Below are 20,207 nucleotides of genomic sequence, written 5' to 3'. Positions count from 1 at the left end.
AAAATGTAATTACTCCTGTTTATGTTCAAGTGTATTACACTCAACTCACAGTGCAATCAGGCATCTTCATACCCATTGGCTAAATACCAAAGATGAAGGATGGGAAAACTTCCTCGGTGGAACAGGGTGCTTCTTGATATATTTTAGGGAGGGGGCTGAGAGACAGCTACACTGGTAACTGACACTACCTTTGCTGTTTGAATTCATGTATCTCTGGATATCGGAGTGCATCAATGGAAATTAGCAAACAGTGAAATTGACAGCTGATCATGGAGGAACCTGTTTGGGAGAGGTCACAGTACAGAAACAGCTAAGTGAATAGTTTTCAGTACAGCTTTGCTGTAAATCTACAAAGTGAATAGAGTGGGTTCTTTCTTGATTATGTGTCTTGAAGAGATAAGTCTTTTGATTAAACTTAAAATATAAGCCAAAGTATTAAGTTAGCCTGGAGCAGTGTTTTGTCGAGAAATAAGACGGTCCTATTTTCTGGGTCTGTAGAATGGAAGAAACAAAAATGACCCTTTGTAGAGTGATGTGCTCTTCTGGTCAGATGTGTGTGTTTTGGAAGATATCTGCAATAAATGCTGTTGGTTGCGAATCCTATCAGATCAATGGATCGGTTCGACCGACAATTAGAGGCAATGGGGAATTCACAAGGACAAAGTTGTGATGGATAGCAGTTATGGGAAGGGAGGAAAGTCATAGATATAGTCACATAGATGGGTAACTTCAGGAAAGGGAAGATAGGTAGGCAGGTAGTGCAGGAGTCTTCTGTAGCTACCCCCATTTCAAAAAGTATGCTGTTTTGGAAAATGTTGGGGGTGATGGATTCTTAGGGGAATGTAGAACCAACAGCCAAGTTTCTGGTATTGAGACTGGCTCTAATGCAGTGAGGGGTACGTTTGGGTTCCAGGAGATAAATTGTGTTTGTGGATTCTCTTGACTGTGGCCAGCAGTGAAACACAAGAATGGTGTGTTGCTTCCCTGGTGCCAGGATCAAGGTGGTCTCAGAGGGCGCAGAATGTTCTCAAGGGGGAGAGGGGCCAGCAGGAAACTAACGACAGAAGGAAAAAGGATGAGATTCTAAAGGGAGAATACACAGAGTTAAGCAGGAATTTAAAAAGGAGGTTCTCAAAAGTCGTAATATCTGGATTATTCCTAGTGCTACAAGCTAGTGAGGGTAGAAATAGGAGGATAGTGCAGATGAATGCATGGTTGAGGATCTGGTATATGGGAGAAGGATTCACATTTTTGGATCATTGCAATTTTTTCTGGGGTAGAAGTGACCTGTACACAAGAATGACGGATTGTAACTGAATTGGAAGGGGACTAATATACTAGCAAGGAGATTTGCTAGAGCTGCTCAGGAGGATTTAAACTAGTAAGGTGGGAAGGTAGAACCCAGGGCGATTGTGAGGAAAGAGATCAATCTGAGACGAGTACAATTGGGAAAAGTAGTGAGTCAAACAGTCAGGGACAAAGCAGAGAACAAGGTAGGACTGATAGATTAAACTGCGTTTATTTCAATGCAAAAGGCAGAACAGGGAAGGCAGATGAACTTCGGGTATGATTAAGAACATGGGACTGGGATATCATAGCAATTACAGAAACATGGCTCAGGAATGGGCAGATTCCTGATGAAGGGCTTATGCTCGAAACGTCGAATTCTCTATTCCTGAGATGCTGCCTGGCCTGCTGTGCTTTGACCAGCAACACGTTTTCAACTGTGATCTCCAGCATCTGCAGACCTCATTTTTTACTCAGGAATGGGCAGAACTAGCAACTTAAATTTCCAGGATACAAATGCTACAGAAGGACAGTAAGGAAGGCATGAGAGGAGGGCAAGTGGTGTTTTTGATAAGGGACAGCATTACAGCTGTACTGCAGGAGGATATTCCCAGAAGTACATCCAGGAAAGTTATTTGGGTAGAACGGAGAAATAGGAAAGGGATGATCACCTTACAGGGATTGTTTTACAAACCCCCAAATAGTCAGCAGGAAAATGAGAAATAAATTTGTAAAGAGATCTCAGATTTCTCTCAGAAAACTAGGGTGGTTATGGTCGAGAATTTTAACTTTCCAAACACAGACTGAGACTGCCACACTGTTCAGGATTTAGATGAAGAAGAATTTGTCGAGTGTCCAAGAAAATTTTCTGATTCAGTATGTGGCTGTACAGACTACAGGCGGTGCAAAACCTGACTTGCTCTTGGGAAGGCAGACAAGGCAGGTGACTGAGGAGTCAGTCGGGGAGCACTTTGGGGTCAGCGACGGTAATTCTATTAGTTTATAATTACTGATGGGAAAGGATAGACCAGATCTAAAAGTTGAAGTTTTAAATTGGAGCAAGGCTAATTTTGACAGTATTAGGCAAGAAAATTCAAACACTGATGGGGTGCAGATGTTCGCAAGTAAAGGAACGGCTGGAAAAATGGGAAGTCTTCAGAAATGAGATAATGAGAATCCAGAGACAGTATATCTGTTAGGGTGAAAACAAAGGCTGGTAAGTATAGGGACTGCTGGATGACGAGAGAAATGAGGGTTTGGATAAGATGAAGGAGGAAGCATGTGTCAGGTATAGACAGGAAAGATCAAGCGAATCCTTAGAAAAGCATGAAGGTGGTAGGAGTATACTTAAAAGGGAAATCAGGAAGGCAAAAAAGGGACTTGAGATAGCTTTAGCCAACAGGATTGAGAATCTCAAGAGTTTTTACATATACATTAAGGGTAACTGGGGAGAGAACAGGGTCCCTCAAAGATCAGCAAGGCACGTGTGGAGCTGCAGGAGATGGGGAAGGATACTAAACGAATATTTTGCGTCAGTGTTTATTGTGGAGAAGGACATGGAAGATATAGAATGTAGGAAAATAGATGGTGACATCTTGAAAAATGTCCATATTACAGAGGAGAAAGTGCTGGATGTCTTGAAATGCATAAAAGCGCATAAATCCCTAGGATTGATGAGGTATACCCGAGAATTCTATGGAAAGAGATGGAAGCGATTTCTGGGCCCCTCGCTGAGATATCTGTCTCTTCGATAGTCACAGGTGAGTTACCACAATACTGGAGGTTGGTCAACATGGTGCCACTATTTAAGAAAGGTGGATAGGACAAGTCAGGGAATTATAGACTGGTAAGCCTGACGTCAATGGTGGGCAAGTTGTTGGAGGGAATCCTGAGGGACTTGAATTTGGAAAGGAGAGAACTGATTAGGGATCGCCAAAATGGCTTTGTGTGTGGGAAATCATGTCTCATGAACTTGATTGAGTTTTTATTTGAAGAACTAACAGAGGATTGATGAGAGGAGATGGTAGACATAGAACATAGAAAAATATAGTGTAGTACAGGCCCTTTGGCCCTTGATGTTGCGCCGATCCAAGCCCACCTAACCTACACTAGCCCACTATCCTCCATATGTCTATCCAATATCCGTTTAAATGCCCATAAAGAGGGAGAGTTCACCACTGCTACTGGCAGGGCATTCCATGAACTCACGACTCGCTGAGTAAAGAATCTATCCCTAACATCTGTCCTATACCTACCATCCCTTAATTTAAAGCTTTGCCCCCTCGTAATAGCTGACTCCATACGTGGAAAAAGGTTCTCATGGTCAATCCTAACTAAACCTCTAATCATCTTGTACATTATGATCTATATGGACTTCAGTAAGGCATTTGACAAGGCTTCCCATGGGAGAGTGGTAAGCAAGTTTAGATCACATGGAATACAGGGAGAACTAGCCATTTGGCTACAGAACTGGCTCCAAGTCGAAGACAGAGGGTGATGGTGGATTGTTTTTTTCAGACTAGAGGCCTGTGAGCACTGGAGCGCTGCTAGGATTGGTGTCTGGTGCACTATTTTTCATCATTTATATAAATGATTTGGATGTGAGCAGAAGAGGGGCAGCTAGTAAGTTTGCAGATGACACCAAAATTGGAAGTGTCATGGACAGCTAAGAAGGTTACCTCAGATTACAATGGGATCTTAATCAGATGAGCCAATAGGCTGAGGAGTGGCAGATGGAGTTTAATTTAGATAAATGTGTGGTGTTGTATTTGGGAAAACAAATCTGAGCTGGACTTATACACTTAATGGGAAGGTCCTAGGGATTGTTGCTGAACAAAGATACCTTGGGAGTGCAGGCTCATAGCTCCTTGAAAATAGAGTCACAGGTAGATAGGATAGTGAAGGCAGCATTTGGTATGCTTTCCTTTATTGGTCAGGGCATAGAGTATGAGTACAGAGGTCATGTTGCGGCTGTACAAAGTATGCATTGTGCTAATTGTATTACTCTCCTACAAACATAGAACAGGACATGTCCTTCGTCCCACCATGTCCATGTCAACCCTGATACCATTCCATCTCTTCCATCTGCACGTGATCCATATCCATACATTCCCCATCTATTCACGTATGTTGCAATGCATCTTAAACATTGCTATCATACATTTTAATATGTTAGCACAGATTCCATTGGATGCTCATGTCTTGATTTTATCCCCCCAAGTTGAATGGCCTTTTCTACCTCACACCAAGTCAGGGTTCGTGTTCATACAGGGACGAGTAGCATGTTGATGGATGGAGTTGTTGACACCCACTCGTAATACAAACTACATTAGAAGATCTTCTTCATGCTCCTTCCAACTGGTACTGATGGTCTCTGCATTCTTGAGCACCTCTCATTCTTGGTCAACAGTGGAGGGGGTCTTCAGTGCATAGACCATAAGTAGCCTTAATGGTGCTCAAGTAACGAGCCCTGGTCTCCTTACGGGGCTGCAGTCCGTCTTGTCCACACCTTCTGATCCTATACATCAGGTAAGCCTGTCAAACGTACTCAGGGCAACACAGAATTTGTTTTTTTGTAACAATAATGATTTTGCCAGAGCTGTTGGCACTAAGGCAATATTCTTTGAACATTGTTGAGGACACAGATACTGTGCTTTAACAATTCCAATATTTAAATACAATTCTTGTTCAGATTTTCTCTTAAGGAAAATCGAAAAAGACAGACAAAAACGAGAGATAAATAAAGGCAGAGTAAGGAGGAAGCAAACAAAAAAACTCAGATAAAGACAGAGTAAACTAGTGTGACATAGACAGTGCAGCCATATTACCTTCGTAATACGACATTATAATAGGAGATGCAGAGGTCGCAGTTGGGTTGGAGAATCTTGGTCAATTGAATCTTGATGTACACTTCCAAGCCATCAGTTTTTCTTTGCGATTTCAGAGCCACCTTCTGACAAGAAACAGTAGATGAATGTCAGATTCAAGCAAGGCAAATACCGGTACCAGTCAGCTACAGAAATGCATTCTTGATCATCTCTCATTCAATACCGAACAATGAAGTGTTCTGAAAGACAGCACTGTCCAACAGTGCATTGCATCTTCAACACTGCAGTATGAATGCTGATCTGGAATACAACTCAAGTATAAGACCACCTGAATTGGGAACAAATTTAGACCATACGGCTCATCGATTCTGTTCTGCCATTTAAATCATGGCTGATACTTTCCTAACCCTTTCTTCTGTCACCTCCCAGTCACCCTCAATCTTCTTACTAACAAGAACCTACCTTGTCTTAGACACACTGTATGATGTGACCTCCATAGCCTTTTGCAGCAAATAATTGCACAGATTGACTGCCTTCTCGTGAAAGACAATCACCATCTCAGCTCCAAACGGTTGGCCGCTTTCACTCTGGGGCTGTCCTCTCGCTTTCAAGACTCCCCTACTCTACTCTATCCAGTACACTCAGTATTCAGTAAGTTTCAATTAGATCCCCTTTCATTCTTCTAAACTTGCCGAGTTTACGACAAGCCATTCAAAACTGAGATAATTCGTGTAAACCTTCTCTGGAATCCCTCAAAAAGACAGCATATCTACAGGGTGCAAAACTGTTCTCAACATTCCATACGTGGTCTGATCACAGCCTTAGGAAGCCTTAGTGATCCATCTTTGCTCCTATATTCTATCCCTCTTGAAATGAATACTAACAATTAATTTGCCTTCTTAACTGAACCTTACGTAAACCTCAGGAGACTGAGTTCAGGATTCTCTAAGTCTCTAGGTATATCAGATTTATGAAACCTTTCACTTTACAAAATAGAGCAGGTCTCTGTTCTTCCGACCAAAGCGTTCAATGTCACATGGCTCCACATTGCAATCCATCTGCCACTACAATGCCTACTCTCATAGCCCATCCATCTCCAGCTTCAATCTCCCCTCTGCCTCAATATTACCTATCCCTCCACCAAACTTGGGCCTGGAGTTCAAATTTTCCAGCTCAATTTCTGCATCCATTTCTGATGAAGGGCTTATGCCCGAAACTTCAATTCTTCTGCTCTTTGGATGCTGCCTGACCTGCTGTACCTTTCCAGCACTACACTCTGGACATTGATAAGTTACTGTCTGGTGTACTCGAATAAAATGAAAGGAAGTGCAAAACATGGCCATACCTCAGGTAGTTTGACAGGCAGGTAGAGTATGCTGCCATCAAAAGCAGTAGTTTTGCCAGTAACCAGCTGATGCTCCTTTAACATTGCATAGCGGATATTCCGACATTCTATATTAGGACTAAACCAAACAACATTAACCTGAGTGAATTAAACTAAAGAGAATAATATTCAATGACTAAGAATTGCTGTCAGAGTCAGACACAATCTCAACAGTGCAAATTTAAATGAGGACATAAACTGACATCCAGATTTAAAAGTTTTGACTAAGCTTTAAAGCTAAGGGAATTATGCAATTTATACAACAATTATGCAAGGAGGGTGTTTCTCGATGGTCTGCCATAACTTGCCTTTTCATTTGAGTACAGCTCAGGGAGCAAAGCACCATACCTTGTATAGTCTGCTCAGATGTTTAAATGCCAAATATTAGTTTAGGCCATGCAACACATAACGTGGAACCTTGCAGAGCAATGCATCAAGTTTTCGAAAGGTAACAATAAGTGGGCCACATTTAAGGAGGATTCATTTGCAAAAAAGTCAAAATGCTTTGTATCCAAAATTGAAATTGCAACTTCTGCCCCTTGCCCTGCAAACACCATATCTATTATTTACATCTCTCAACTTGGCTTGAATATTTTCTACTCCATTTTACTATTCTGTTTTAACTTCAAACTGGAGACTGCAACGTGTGTCAGCACTTTAACACGAAGCCTTGTTAGAGTCAGATTCATCAATAAGAATGGCTCGTGAAATAGAACTCATTGGTCCAAAAAGCTGCTCTGCTGGAAAAAAAAACGCAGATGGGTCCCTAATGTCAGGGTGATGTCTTAAGATCAGATGTACAAAGTCACAACGTGCAATCACAGCTACTCCCACAGAATGTACAAAGACTGAAGTCAGCTACCTGAAGGTGACGTGGTACTGATAAACGGCCTCATTTTGACAATGTATTTTGGTAAGGTTTACTGCCAGAGGTACAGATGTTCCTGATGATCCTTTATTCATGACTGGCTCTCTAAATAAAGACAAGGGGTTAACTGGACTCAGAAGTACAAACGTCAATGAAGATGCAGTCCATGAATCAACAGCAAAAAGGAGTTACCAAAATATTTTTGCCAAGAAAATGTGAGTATGTGGTGATATCTGTACTTGGAACCAAGGCCCAATAGCCCCCACAGGTTAAGGGGTGAATGACAGAGTCATAAAACGTACAGCGTGGAAACAGACCCTTCGGTCCAACCCGTCCATGCCGACCAGATATCCCAACCCAATTTAATCTCACCTGCCAGCACCCGGCCCATATCTCTCCAAACCCTTCCTATTCATTCACCCATTCAAATGCCTTTTAAAAGCTGTAAATTGGACCAGCCTTCACCACTTCCTCTGGCAGCTCATTCCATACACGTAACACCCTCTGCATGAAAAAGTTGCCTCGTAGGTCTCTTTCATATCTTTTCCCTCTCACCCTAACATATGCCCTCTAGTTCTGGACTCCCCGACCCCAGGGAAAAGACTTGGCCAGTTTACCCTATCCTTGCCCCTCAGTTTTGGAAACCTCTATAAGGTCACCCCTCAGCCTCCGACGCTCCAGGAAACTGACCAACTGCACAGAACAACTGTGAAGGGCAGACACCGCAGACAAAGTAGGAAGGGGTAAAGGACAGACCCCCATGGAGATGGGAGGGGAAGTAACAACAGCGCCAGCAGGGGAGTTGTTAAACAGCAGATACTGACAGGGCCCTTGGCCTTAATGCATCCAGATTGTTCCTTCATTTGCCTCACCCTCTAGTTTCTTGCTCCGGCGCTCCAGTGACAGCCTCGCTGAGAGCAAATCTCCTGTTTCCAGGTGAACAAACTGGCAAACCATGGAAAACTCTGCTTCTCCCCAGCAATGCTCGTCCGAACTCCAATCCCTTCACTTGAGCTGCCAATTCTTGAACGCTGGAATGTGGATGCTCGATAATTGGCCCTCTACCCCTAAAATAAGGAGAAGAGAATCATTAATTGCACATCATGATGAGGTCGTGGTGAGTGAGCACACCAGAGAGGATACTGAAGTCACGTCGCCCAGAATCAAAAGTTTCAGTCAGGAAAATCAAACTGACAGAGTTTGTCATATTTGTAAGAGACCGAGATGTGATTCAACTGAGCTGACTGATTATGAGAAATGAGCAGAGGGGATGTATTTCAAGGAATTGGCAGAATGATTAAGAACGTTGAGGAAAACCTTTTTCATTGAGGACAATGGAAGTCTGGAACACTCTGCCTCTCAGTTTGGCTGAGGCAGAAACCCTTATTCCATTTTAAAAATACTACATTTACATTTCACATGCCACAACCGTCAAACGCTTCTCAGCAATAGTCTTCAATGGAATGGCACATGGTGACTGCCAAGTCGAAGAGATCATTTCACCCTCACAACAGGGCACACAGTTCAATCTGGGGAGTGTTGCTGAACAAAGAGACCTTGGAGTGCAGGTTCATAGTTCCTTCTAAGTAGACTTGTCGGTAGATAAGATAATGAAGGTGGTGTTTGGTATGCTTTCCTTCATAAGTCAGAGCATTGAGTACAGGAGTTGGGAGGTTATGTTTCGGCTGTATAGGACATAAGTTAGACCACTTTTGGGATACTGTGTGCAATTCTGGTTTCCCTCCTGAAGGAATGATGTTGTCGAACTTCAAAGTTTTCAGCAAAGATTTACAAGGATGTTGCCAGGGATGGAGGGTTTGAGCTATCAGGAGAGGCTGAAGTGTGATCTTACAGAGGTTTATAAAATCATAAAGGGCATGGATAGGGTAATTAGACAAGGTCTTTTCCCTGGGGTAGGAGAGTCCAGAACTAGAGAGCATAGCTTTAGGGCGAGAGGGGAAAGATTGAAAAGGGACCTAAAGGGCATCTTTTTAATGCAGAAGGTGATGCATGTTTGGAATGAGCTACCAGAGAAAGTGGGAGAGGCTGGGACAATGACAACATTTAAAAGGCATCTGGATGGGTATATGAATACAAAGGGTTCAGAGAGATATGGGCCAAGTGCTGGTAAATGGGACTAGATTAATTTAGGGTATCTGGTTGATATGGACAAGTTGGACTGAAGGGTCTATTTCTGTACTGTACATCTCAGAGTCGAAGTGGGTATTGCAGATGGTGGAGACAGATTCAAATGTAAGTGGTGCTGGAAAAGCACAGGAGGTCAGACAGCATCTGAGGAGCAGGAAAATAGACGTTTCAGGCAAAAGCCATTCGTGATGAAGGGCTCTTGTTCAAAACGTCAATTTTCCTGCTCCTCGGATGTTGCCTGATCTGCTGTACTTTTCCAACACCATTCGAATCTTGACACAGTTCAATGTCTGACTTAAAACAAGTTTCAGCAACTTGAGCAGGAACACACCAAAACTGTCCCCCAGACAATGTGAGCAAGAGGCTACTGGCTGGCATCGCTGAGGACTGCATCTCACATGTGGTGGAAAGGCCTGAATGGTTTTAGAAACTACACTGACTATATACCCTACAAGGAGCCAGGCTCAAGGCAATTCAGTGTCCTCTAATAAGCCACTGTAAGTAAAGCTCAGAAACCGTCCATGCATAAATTCATTTAGTTGCTCCAGAATGGTAATGAGTGTGCAACATTCTGGGGGAGAAAAATAAACAGAAACCAGGGATGAACAAGCATGAACCTCAGGAGTTAGAGCAGAGGTGTTAGCTCTGCAAGGTAGTGAGGGTAAGAGTCGGAGGATAGAGCAGATGAGCTGGTGTCGGGGGAGAGGCTCACATTTAAGGATCATTGGAACCGCTACTGGAGTAGAAGTGGTCTGGATAAGGAGGATAGATTGCAAAACAATTGAAAGGGGACCAATACACTGGCAGTGAGATTTGCTGGAGCTGCTTGCGAAGATTTAAACTAGGAAGGTAGGGGTGTGACCCAAGGACATCCTGGGGAAAGAGATCAGTCTGAGATTGGTACATATGAGAAAAGGAACAAGTCTAAAAGTCAGGGCGGACAGGAACAATGCACAGAATGAGCCAAGACTGATGAATTAAACTGCATTTATTTGAATGTAAGAGGCGTAACAAGGAAGGCAGATGAACTCAGGACATGGTTAAGAACATGGGACTGGGATATCATAGCAATTAGAGAAACATGGCTCCGGGATGGACAGGACTGGCAACTTAATGTTCCAGAATACAAATGCTGTAGGAAGGATACAAAGGGGAGCAAGAAAGGAGGGGGAGTGGCATTTTTGATAAGGGCTAACATTACAGCAGTTCTTAAAGATGATATTCCTGGTAATACATCCAGGGAGATTATTTGGGTGGAATGGAGAAGAAAGGGATGATCGCCTTAATGGGATTTTACTCTTCATCCCACAACAGCCAGCAGGAAATTGAAAAACAAATTTGTAAGAAGATATCAGTTATCTCTAAGAATACAAGGGTGGTTATACTAAAGGATTTTAACTTTCCAAACAGATTGGGACTGCCTTTGTGTTAAGGGCTTAGTTGGAGGAGAATTTGTTAACAGCATACAAGAAAATTTTATGATTCAGTATGCGAATGTACCTACTCTTGGGAAGTAAGGCAGGGCAAGTGACTGAAGTGTCAGTGGGAGTGCACTTTGGGACGAGTGACCATAATTCCATGTGCTATAAGATAGCAATGGCAAAACATAGACCAGATCTAAAAGTTTAAGTTCTAAATGGGAGGAAGGCTAATTTTAATGCTATTAGGCAAGAACTTTCAAAAGCTGATTTGGGTTGGGGGAGGGGGAAGCCTTCAAAAATGAGATCACGTGAATCCAGAGACAAAATTTGGGCGGCACGGTGGCACAGTGGTTAGCACTGCTGCCTCACAGCGCCAGAGACCCGGGTTCAATTCCCGACTCAGGCGACTGACTGTGTGGAGTTTGCACGTTCTCCCTGTGTCTGCGTGGGTTTCCTCCGGGTGCTCCGGTTTCCTCCCACAGTCCAAAGATGTGCGGGTCAGGTGAATTGGCCATGCTAAATTGCCCGTAGTGTTAGGTAAGGGGTAATGTAGGGGTATGGGTGGGTTTCGCTTCGGCGGGTCGGTGTGGACTTGTTGGGCCGAAGGGCCTGTTTCCACACTGTAAGTCTAATCTAAAAAAAAATTGTCCTGTCAGAGTGAAAAGGCAAGGGTGGGGGATCCAAGATGGCGGCGACCCAGCAAGACTGAGTCCACAGTGCTCTACCCAAAACTTGGGAAAAGTGGGCTATCCACCCCCACCACACTCACTAAACCATTTATAATAGTTGTTAACCTTAAATAGTTACCTATTAGTACATTTAAATAGTCTAATACTAGCTGGAAAATGAGTAAAGGGAAGGGAACAGGCGGCTCTAAGAAAGCAGGGACCCCTCCCCCACCCTCTCCCTCTTCAGCTGCAACAAAGGTGTCTTCAGCTACTTCAGGAGATTTACCAATGAAGATGAGCTTTGAGGAGATGTTTGCCAGGTGGGAGGCGAAGATTGATGCTTTTATCGATGAGTCTCGGCAGACCAGAGAAGCACTATCAGCCGAGCTGCAGAAGCAGGGCAGAGACATTCAGGAATTGGAGTGCCGAGTCAGAGAGGTGGAGTCGAAGGCCGCAGCCTCAGAGACTGGGATAAAATCAACAGCCGACCACATCCGTTTTCTCGAGAATCGAGTCCAGAACCTAGAAAACCACACTGATGACCTCGAAAATCGATGTCGTAGAAAAAATATTCGGTTGTTGGGCCTGCCCGAGCAGGAAGAGGGAGGTCAGCTGACAGCATTCTTAGAGCATTGGCTGCCACAACTTTTAAATCTGCATGCTGGATCAGGCCAGGTAAGGGTAGAATGGGCCTACCGGGTCACAGTACGTGGGCCCGGCTCAACCCAGCGCCCACGCCCGGTCCTGTTCCAGCTGCAGAGCTATAGGGAGAGGCAGATGCTCCTGGAAGCCTCAAGAAATCTGGGAAAAGATCCCCAAGCTATGACCCACAAAGGATCCAGGATCATGCTGTTCCAGGACTTCTCCCCAGCTTTGGTCCGAAAGAGGAAGGCATTCGATGAGGCGAAGCAGCGTTTAAGGGACTTAAATATCCAGTACTCCTTACGATATCCAGCGACGCTACGCCTTAGCCACGAAGGATCCATATATAACTTCGGATCACCGGAGAAGGCTAAGGAATTCTTGGACTCTCTTAAATAAACTGTAAGAGATTGTGGATGCTGGTCTGCCTTTCCCATTATTTTGGTTTACATCCCTTCATCTTTTCTTATCTTTCCCCCTATGTGTATATGTATATATATATATGTTGGGGCGTTTGGTTAATGTTGATGGGGAGAGGTGGTTACCTTATTCTATTTTACTTCTGTTTTTAGGAGCGGGGTTGTTTTTCTTTCCCCTGTTATTTTGTGGTATTATATTTAAGTATTACATGTTGAGATTGTAATCTTATAGTTATATATGGTATTAATATTCCCAAATATATTTAGGTGTGGGTGGGGGTGGGGTGTTCACTGTTAACTCTAGCTTTATATTATATTTGAATTCTCCTCATTTTATTGAGGAACACCTGGGTCAAGGGTGGGGCACTGGTTGGAAGAGGGTAAGATGGACTGTGGGAGAGGAAGTGACGCTCCCTGGGAACAAGGGAGAAAATCTCCAATTAGGAATGTTTTATATTTTTTATACTTAGAAAGAGTTTTTTGTTATATTGTTTTGAGTGTATCAGAGAATCTTTACTTTTGTAAATCTTGTATGCTCCATGCTCGGGATGTTCTAGATAGGGTTTCCCCTCCCGAGGGGTCTCGGATCTGTCCAGATGATTATGGCTGAACAGTCGGTTAAGTGGTGCACCTGGAATGTCAGGGGGAGTAATTCGCCAGTTAAAAGGAAGAAAATATTATCAAATCTTAAGAAGGAGAGAGTTGATATAGCTCTCCTACAGGAGACACACCTGTCGGATAAAGAACACTTAAAATTACGACAGGGCGGATTTGATCAGGCCTTTTTTTCCTCTTTTAATTCAAAAAGCAGGGGAGTCGTTGTCCTTGTCCGGAAGAACTTCCCTTTGAAAATTCTAAATCAGATAAAAGACGAATCTGGACGATATATTTTGATTAAAGCCCTCATAAATGGAGAGGAATATGGGATCTTAAATGTATACTGCCCCCCGGCACACCCTTTTAAATTCATAACGGAAGCTTTTTCAAAACTGATGGCCTTTGGTGCCCGTCATACAATTATAGGGGGAGACTTTAATTGTATTATGGATCCGGAAATAGACAGGATTCCCAAGAGTGCCGCTGGAGTATCTCCCAGATCTAGACAACTGGCGGACCTGAATAAAGAATTAGGATTGGTAGATGTATGGAGATGTCTCCATCCACAGGGTAGAGATTTTTCTTTCTACTCTAATCCACATAAATGTCACACAAGAATTGATATGTTTTTTGCCCCATCGATTTTTCTAAACTCTATAGCAACCTGTAAAATAGGTACTATAGCAATCTCTGACCATGCCGCTGTATACATGGAAACTAAGGTAAAGAACAATGGGACATCTGCTCGGCATTGGCGTATGGACCCCTTCCTGATAAAAGATAGCAAATTTTTAAAGTACTTCTCCCAAGAACTTAAAACGTTTTTAGAAATTAATACTGGTACGGCTAGCAATCCGTCAATGATGTGGGAGACCATCAAAGCTTATGCACGAGGTTTGATCATCTCCTATTCAGCGACCCAGAGGAAAATGAAGGGAGAGCAACAGCGTCTGCTCGAAGCTCGCCTAAAAGCAGCCGAAACAGCATACGCTGATAGACCTTCTGTCACAAAATTGCAGAGGATTACAGCTCTTAGGACAGCTTTAAACACCGCGCTTACTCAAACGGCTAAATGGGAAATATTATTTGCGAAACAAAGATTATATGAATATGGCAACAAACCGGGTAGATACTTAGCATCTCTTGCAAAGAAAAAGAAAGCCCCTCAAACTATTCCGACCATCAAGGAAAGTACAGGTACCCTGACTCATGATCATAAAAAGATCAATGCGACCTTTAAAGAATTTTATTCTGAACTATATAGATCGCAGGATTGTGAAGATAGGATTAGGAGGATGCAGTCATTTTTTAAAAATTTGACCTTCCCGGGCCTGACTCCGGAACAGGTGTCGGCCCTAAATACCCCTTTAACAGTCCAAGAAATACTTGAGGCAATTAGGCAACTTCAGAGCGGAAAAGCACCGGGCCCGGATGGTTTTCAAGCTGAATTCTATGAAGAATTTACAGGAATATTGGTTGACCCACTTATGGATATGTATAATTTTGCGCATAGTCAGGTCTGTCTCCCGCCCACGCTGAAAGAAGCAAATATTTCTCTTATCCTCAAAAAAGGAAAAGACCCAGAAGATTGTGCATCTTACAGACCAATATCCTTACTAAATGTAGACTTTAAAATTCTCTCAAAAATGTTAGCACTAAGACTAGAAAGGGTACTGCCATATATTATAAAGGAGGACCAGACGGGATTTATTAAGGGCCGCAGATCATCCAATAATATCAGAAGGGTCTTGAATATGATCCAAGCCTGTCATCAGGGAAAGATACCAGGAGTAGTAATTTCATTGGATGCGGAAAAGGCATTTGATAGGGTTGAATGGTCATATTTATTTTACACATTGGAAAGGTTTGGCGTTGGACAGGTGTTTACCAAATGGGTTTCAACATTGTATAATGACCCCAAAGCAGCTGTTATTACTAATGGATTAAGATCGGATGCCTTCAGTGTGGGTAGGGGCTGCCGTCAAGGATGTCCTCTCTCACCATTGTTGTTTACGCTGATAATCGAACCATTAGCAGAAGCCATCCGGACTGATCCTAATATAACGGCCCCGAGGATTGGTACAGGTAAACACAAAATTACCCTCTATGCAGATGACGTTCTCTTATTCCTCAGTAATCCTTTAACGTCAGTGCCTCGTCTAATTCAAGTTATTAATACATTTAGTGCATTCTCAGGCTATAAAATTAATTTTTCAAAATCGGAAGCCATGCCAATGGGTGGTCTGGCTATGATACCCCACTTAATGGACGGATCCCCTTTTCCCTTCCGTTGGTCCCTGGAGGGCTTCTTATACTTAGGTATTTTTATCACGCCAGTATTTGATCAGCTGTATAGGGCTAATTTTGTACAATTAATGGAAAGGATAAGGCAGGACCTCCAGCGATGGAGAGACCTTCCGATTTCCTGGCTAGGGAGAATAGCATTAATTAAAATGAATGTTCTGCCCCGTCTCTTATATCCTATGAGAATGCTCCCGCTGATGCTGCCAAGGCTAGCCCTACGTAAATTATATGGCTGGTTGGGCTCCTTTATTTGGAACCATAGACGGCCCCTTATTAAGCTGAAGAAGCTACAGCTTCCACAGGCAAGGGGAAGACTGGACTTCCCAGACTTTAGGAAATATCAGTTAAGCTCCCTACTAAGTTACATAGCTGATTGGGTTTCATCTGATCCACAATCAATTTGGCTGGATATCGAAGCCTCCCAAGTAAAATACCCACTTATTAACCTTTTATTTTCAGATAAGAGGAAAATCATTACAGACCACTGTAAAAATCCCATAATATTAAACACAATTAAGGCCTGGAATATAATGCGGCAAAATGAGGGTAACTCACTTAAAACATCCCCCTATGCACCAATAGTAGGCGCATGGGGATTCCAACCGGGGATTACAGATGCCACCTTTAAACTCTGGAGATCCAGGGGCATCTCATGCTTAGGGGACCTATTTAAAGATGGGATCCTGATGTCCTTTGAGCAGCTGCGTCTGAAATTTGGAATACCTAATGGGGATCTCTTTCGATACTTCCAAGTTCGAGATTATATACAGAGGAAGACTACATTAATAGATAGTCTTTATAAATCAGACAGAGAACGTAATGTCTTACGACCAGCGGGGGCATCCGCCGTTAGTACTATATACCATTTGCTACATGATGGAGTCTCAGGAGACATGGATGACCTGCTTAAAACATGGGAGCAGGACTTGGGGCTAGAAATCTCTGAGGATATGTGGAATGACATTTGGGAAAATGCTAGAAGAATTGCTATCTGTAACAGAACTCAGGCTATCCAACTAAAGATACTTCATAGGGCCCATATAGCTCCAGCTCGACTGGCAAAATTTAAGGCAGGAGCATCTCCAATGTGTCCTAAATGCAAAATAGAGGTGGGTACTCTTCTATATTGTCTGTGGACTTGTCAGAAAATCTGCAGATACTGGACTAAAGTGGCAAATACCCTGACAGAAATTTTAGGAACGGAAATTAGGGTGGACCCTGTATCTCTCCTTTTGGGCTTTTCGAACCTCTCATCTCTGGATATGCATGGGAAGAGACTATTTTCTATTCTCTCTTTCTGTGCAAGGAAAAATATTTTGGTGAACTGGGTGGCTGAGGGCCCCCCTGGACTTTCAAATTGGCACAGATTAATTATGGAATATATCCCCCTTGACTTCCTCACAAATATGGTGCACCGAAAGACTGAATTATTTTATAAAATATGGCAGCCCTTTTTGAATTACATAAATGCAGATATTTCGGCTATCCTAACAAGGGCTTTTATTTAGTGAAGATTTCAGACCGGGCTGCTCCGGGGCCCCTTGGGAGAGGAATCCTGCGCGAATACGGGTTTTATTATATTTGATGTTTATACATTCCGAGCATGTAAGAGACTTAGGTATACACTCTGGTTAGTTAAAGGTTAGATTAGTAGAAAGTTGAGTTTTTTTTTCTTTCTTTTTTCGTTTCTTTTTTTTTCTTTTTTTGTTTTCTTTCTTTCTCTTTTCTTTGTTAAATTATGACTATTGTATATATGATTTAATTGTACATCAATGTTTGTATTTGAGAGTTTTGTTTATTTTTGTAAATTTGCAAAAATGTTAAATTTCAATAAAAATATCTACAAAAAAAAAGAAAAGGCAAGGGTAGGTGTAAGGAATGCTGGAGCACTAGAGATTTTAGTCAAGAAAAAGGAGAAAGCATATGTCAGGTGTAGACAGAGATCAAGTGAATCCTAACAAGAGTATAAAGGCAGTAACAGTATACTTCGGAGGGAATTCAGGAGGGCAAAAAGGAGACATGAGATAGATTTGGCAAATGGGGTTAAGGAGAATCCAAGGCCATTTTAAAATACATTAAGAACAAAAGGTTCTAGGAAGAGAACGGGGCCCCTCAAGATCAGCAAGGCAGCCTATGCATGGAACTGCAGGAGATGGGAGAAATACTAAATGCCTAATTTGCATCAGTGTTTACTGTGGAGGACATGGAAGATAGAGAATGTGGAAAAGAGACGGTGGCATCTTGAAAAACATCCGTATTAGAGAGGTGCTGGGGGCTGGATGTCTTAAAATGCACAAAGCTGAATAAATCCCCAGAACCTGATCAGCTGTACCCAAGAACTGTGTGAAGCAGCAAAGTGATTGCTGGGCCCGTTGCTGAGATATTTGTATCATTGATAGTCACAGGTGAAGTGCCAAAAAACTGGAGGTTGGCTAACATGGTGCTGCAATTTAAGAAAGCTGGTAAGGGAAAGCCAGGGAATTGTAGAAAAGTGAGCTTGACATCAGTGGTGGGCAAATTCATTACTTCACAAGAAACAGAAGGATTAGGTCATTCAGCCATTTGAGTCTGCTCTGCCATGTGATCATGGCTGACATGGTCCTCACACCCATTTTCCTGCCTTCTGTCCATACCGCTTCAACCCATTAACAATTAAAAACCGGTCCAACTCCTCCTTAAATTTATTCACCAGCCCAGCATCCACCACACTTTGGAGGAGCAAAATCCACAGATTTATCACCATTTGGGAGAAGTACGCTCTCCTCAACTCAGTTTTAAATTTGCCACCTCTTATCCTTAGACGATGACCTCTCATCCTAGAACATTGCACAAGAGAGGAAGTATCCACTCCACATCCTTTTATCATACAAAGAGCAAGAAAATGACTTAACAGGAAAAGGCCCTTTGGCCCTCCGAGCCTGCACCGATCCAGATCCTCTCTCTAAACCTGTTGCCTACGTTCTAAGGATCTGTATCACTCTGCTCCCTGCCCATTCAAATTGTCTAGATATATCTTAACTGACACTAACACACCTGCCTCTCCCACCTCTGCTGGCAACATGTTCCAGGCACCCCACCACTCTCTGCATGAAGAACTTTCCAATCACATCTCCCTTAAACTTTTCCCTTCTCAACTTAAACTCATGCCCCCAAGTAATTTAGTACCCCCGACTCTGGGGGAAAATACTTCTCGCTATTCACCGGTGTAATTCTCTCATGACTTTGTAGACCTCAATCAAGTCCCCCCGTCAACCTCTTTCCTTCCAATGAATCTACTCAATCTCTCTTCATAGCTAACACCCTCCATACCAGGCAACATCCTGGTGAACCTCCTCTGCACCATCTCCAAAGAACCCACATCCTTTTGGGAATGAGGCAGCCAGAACTGTATGCAGTATTCCAAATGTGGCCAAACCAAAGTCCTATACAACTGTAAGACAACATGCTAACACTCGTACTCCATACCCCATGCAATGAAGGAATGCATGCCGTATGCCTTCTTGACCACTATCAACCTACATTGCCACCTTCAGGGCACAATGGACCAGAACACCCAAATCTCTCTGCGCAATTTTCCCCAGAACTTCAATACATTTTTAATACCTCAATTTGATTCCCTCATTTTTCTAATTTCTACAGGGCACAGGGCTAAACTGCTCAATCTCTCCTCATATGACAAATCCATCAACTCTGGGATCATCTTGTGAACCTCCTCTGAATTGCCTCCAATGCCTCTACATCTTTCATCAAAAACAGTGACCAAAACTGCGTACAATATTCCAAGTGCAGTCGCACTAATACCTTGCATAGTTGCAATGATACTGCCTTACCTTCATATTCTATTCCTTAAACCAACATTCCATTTGATTTCTTTATTATCTGCTGTACCTGCATGCTCGTTCTGTGACTCATGAAGTAGTACACCTACATCACTATACACTGGAGCGCCCCAAAGTCTCTCCCCATTAAGATAACATCACTTTCCTATTTTTTCAACTCAAATGCATGACCTTACACTCATCCACATTAAACTACACCCACCACATTTGGCTCACTCTCCTTACCTATCTATATCCATTTGTAACGTTCTTATTTCCTCTGCAAAATTGACTGCCACCTATTTTTGAGCCATCCACAAATTTGGCTATACAGCCTTGTATCCAAGGCATTAATATAGATTTCAAATTGCTGGGGACTAAGAACTGGACCCTATGACACCCCACTTGTTACATCTTGCATACAGAAAAAACTTATTCATCCTGACTATGACTTCTGTCCATCAGCCAGTCATCTAATCAGGCTAATAATTTACCCCTCATCCCATATAATCCAACCTTGTCAATTCACCTTTTATGCAGTAGCTTTCCAAACACCTCCACAAGTCCATATAAATTACACCTACAACATCCCCACTATTCATTTTGCTTGTTACATCTTTGAATAGCTCTACTAAATTAGTCAAACACAATTTTCCCTTCATAAAACCATGCTGACTACAATGCATAGCACAGTTGTTGGAGGAAATCCTGAGGGACAGGATTTACAAGTATTTGAAAAGGCAAGGACTGATCAGGGATAGTCAACATGGCTTTGCACGTGTGAAATCATGTCGCATTAAATTGACAAGAGTGTTTTTGAAGTA

The 20,207-nt window shown here is 42.7% G+C and overlaps 1 protein-coding gene across 1 annotated transcript in view; it reads right to left on the bottom strand.

Moving 5' to 3' along the window:
* Positions 1 to 20,207, bottom strand: part of piwil2 (piwi-like RNA-mediated gene silencing 2) — a 63,438-nt gene that overhangs the window by 39,950 nt on the left and 3,281 nt on the right. Inside the window, exons 2-5 of the mRNA XM_060856698.1 lie at positions 8,239 to 8,433; positions 7,361 to 7,471; positions 6,460 to 6,577; positions 5,115 to 5,239 (exon numbers count right to left, since the gene is read on the bottom strand). Coding sequence (XP_060712681.1) covers positions 5,115 to 5,239; positions 6,460 to 6,577; positions 7,361 to 7,471; positions 8,239 to 8,433 — 549 coding nt within the window. The remainder of the gene's footprint in view (positions 1 to 5,114; positions 5,240 to 6,459; positions 6,578 to 7,360; positions 7,472 to 8,238; positions 8,434 to 20,207) is intronic.

This window comes from Hemiscyllium ocellatum, chromosome 48, assembly GCF_020745735.1.
Source record: "Hemiscyllium ocellatum isolate sHemOce1 chromosome 48, sHemOce1.pat.X.cur, whole genome shotgun sequence".
In the NCBI taxonomy this organism is placed as follows: Eukaryota; Metazoa; Chordata; class Chondrichthyes; order Orectolobiformes; family Hemiscylliidae; genus Hemiscyllium; species Hemiscyllium ocellatum.
This window is presented reverse-complemented; position numbering and strand designations above follow the sequence as displayed.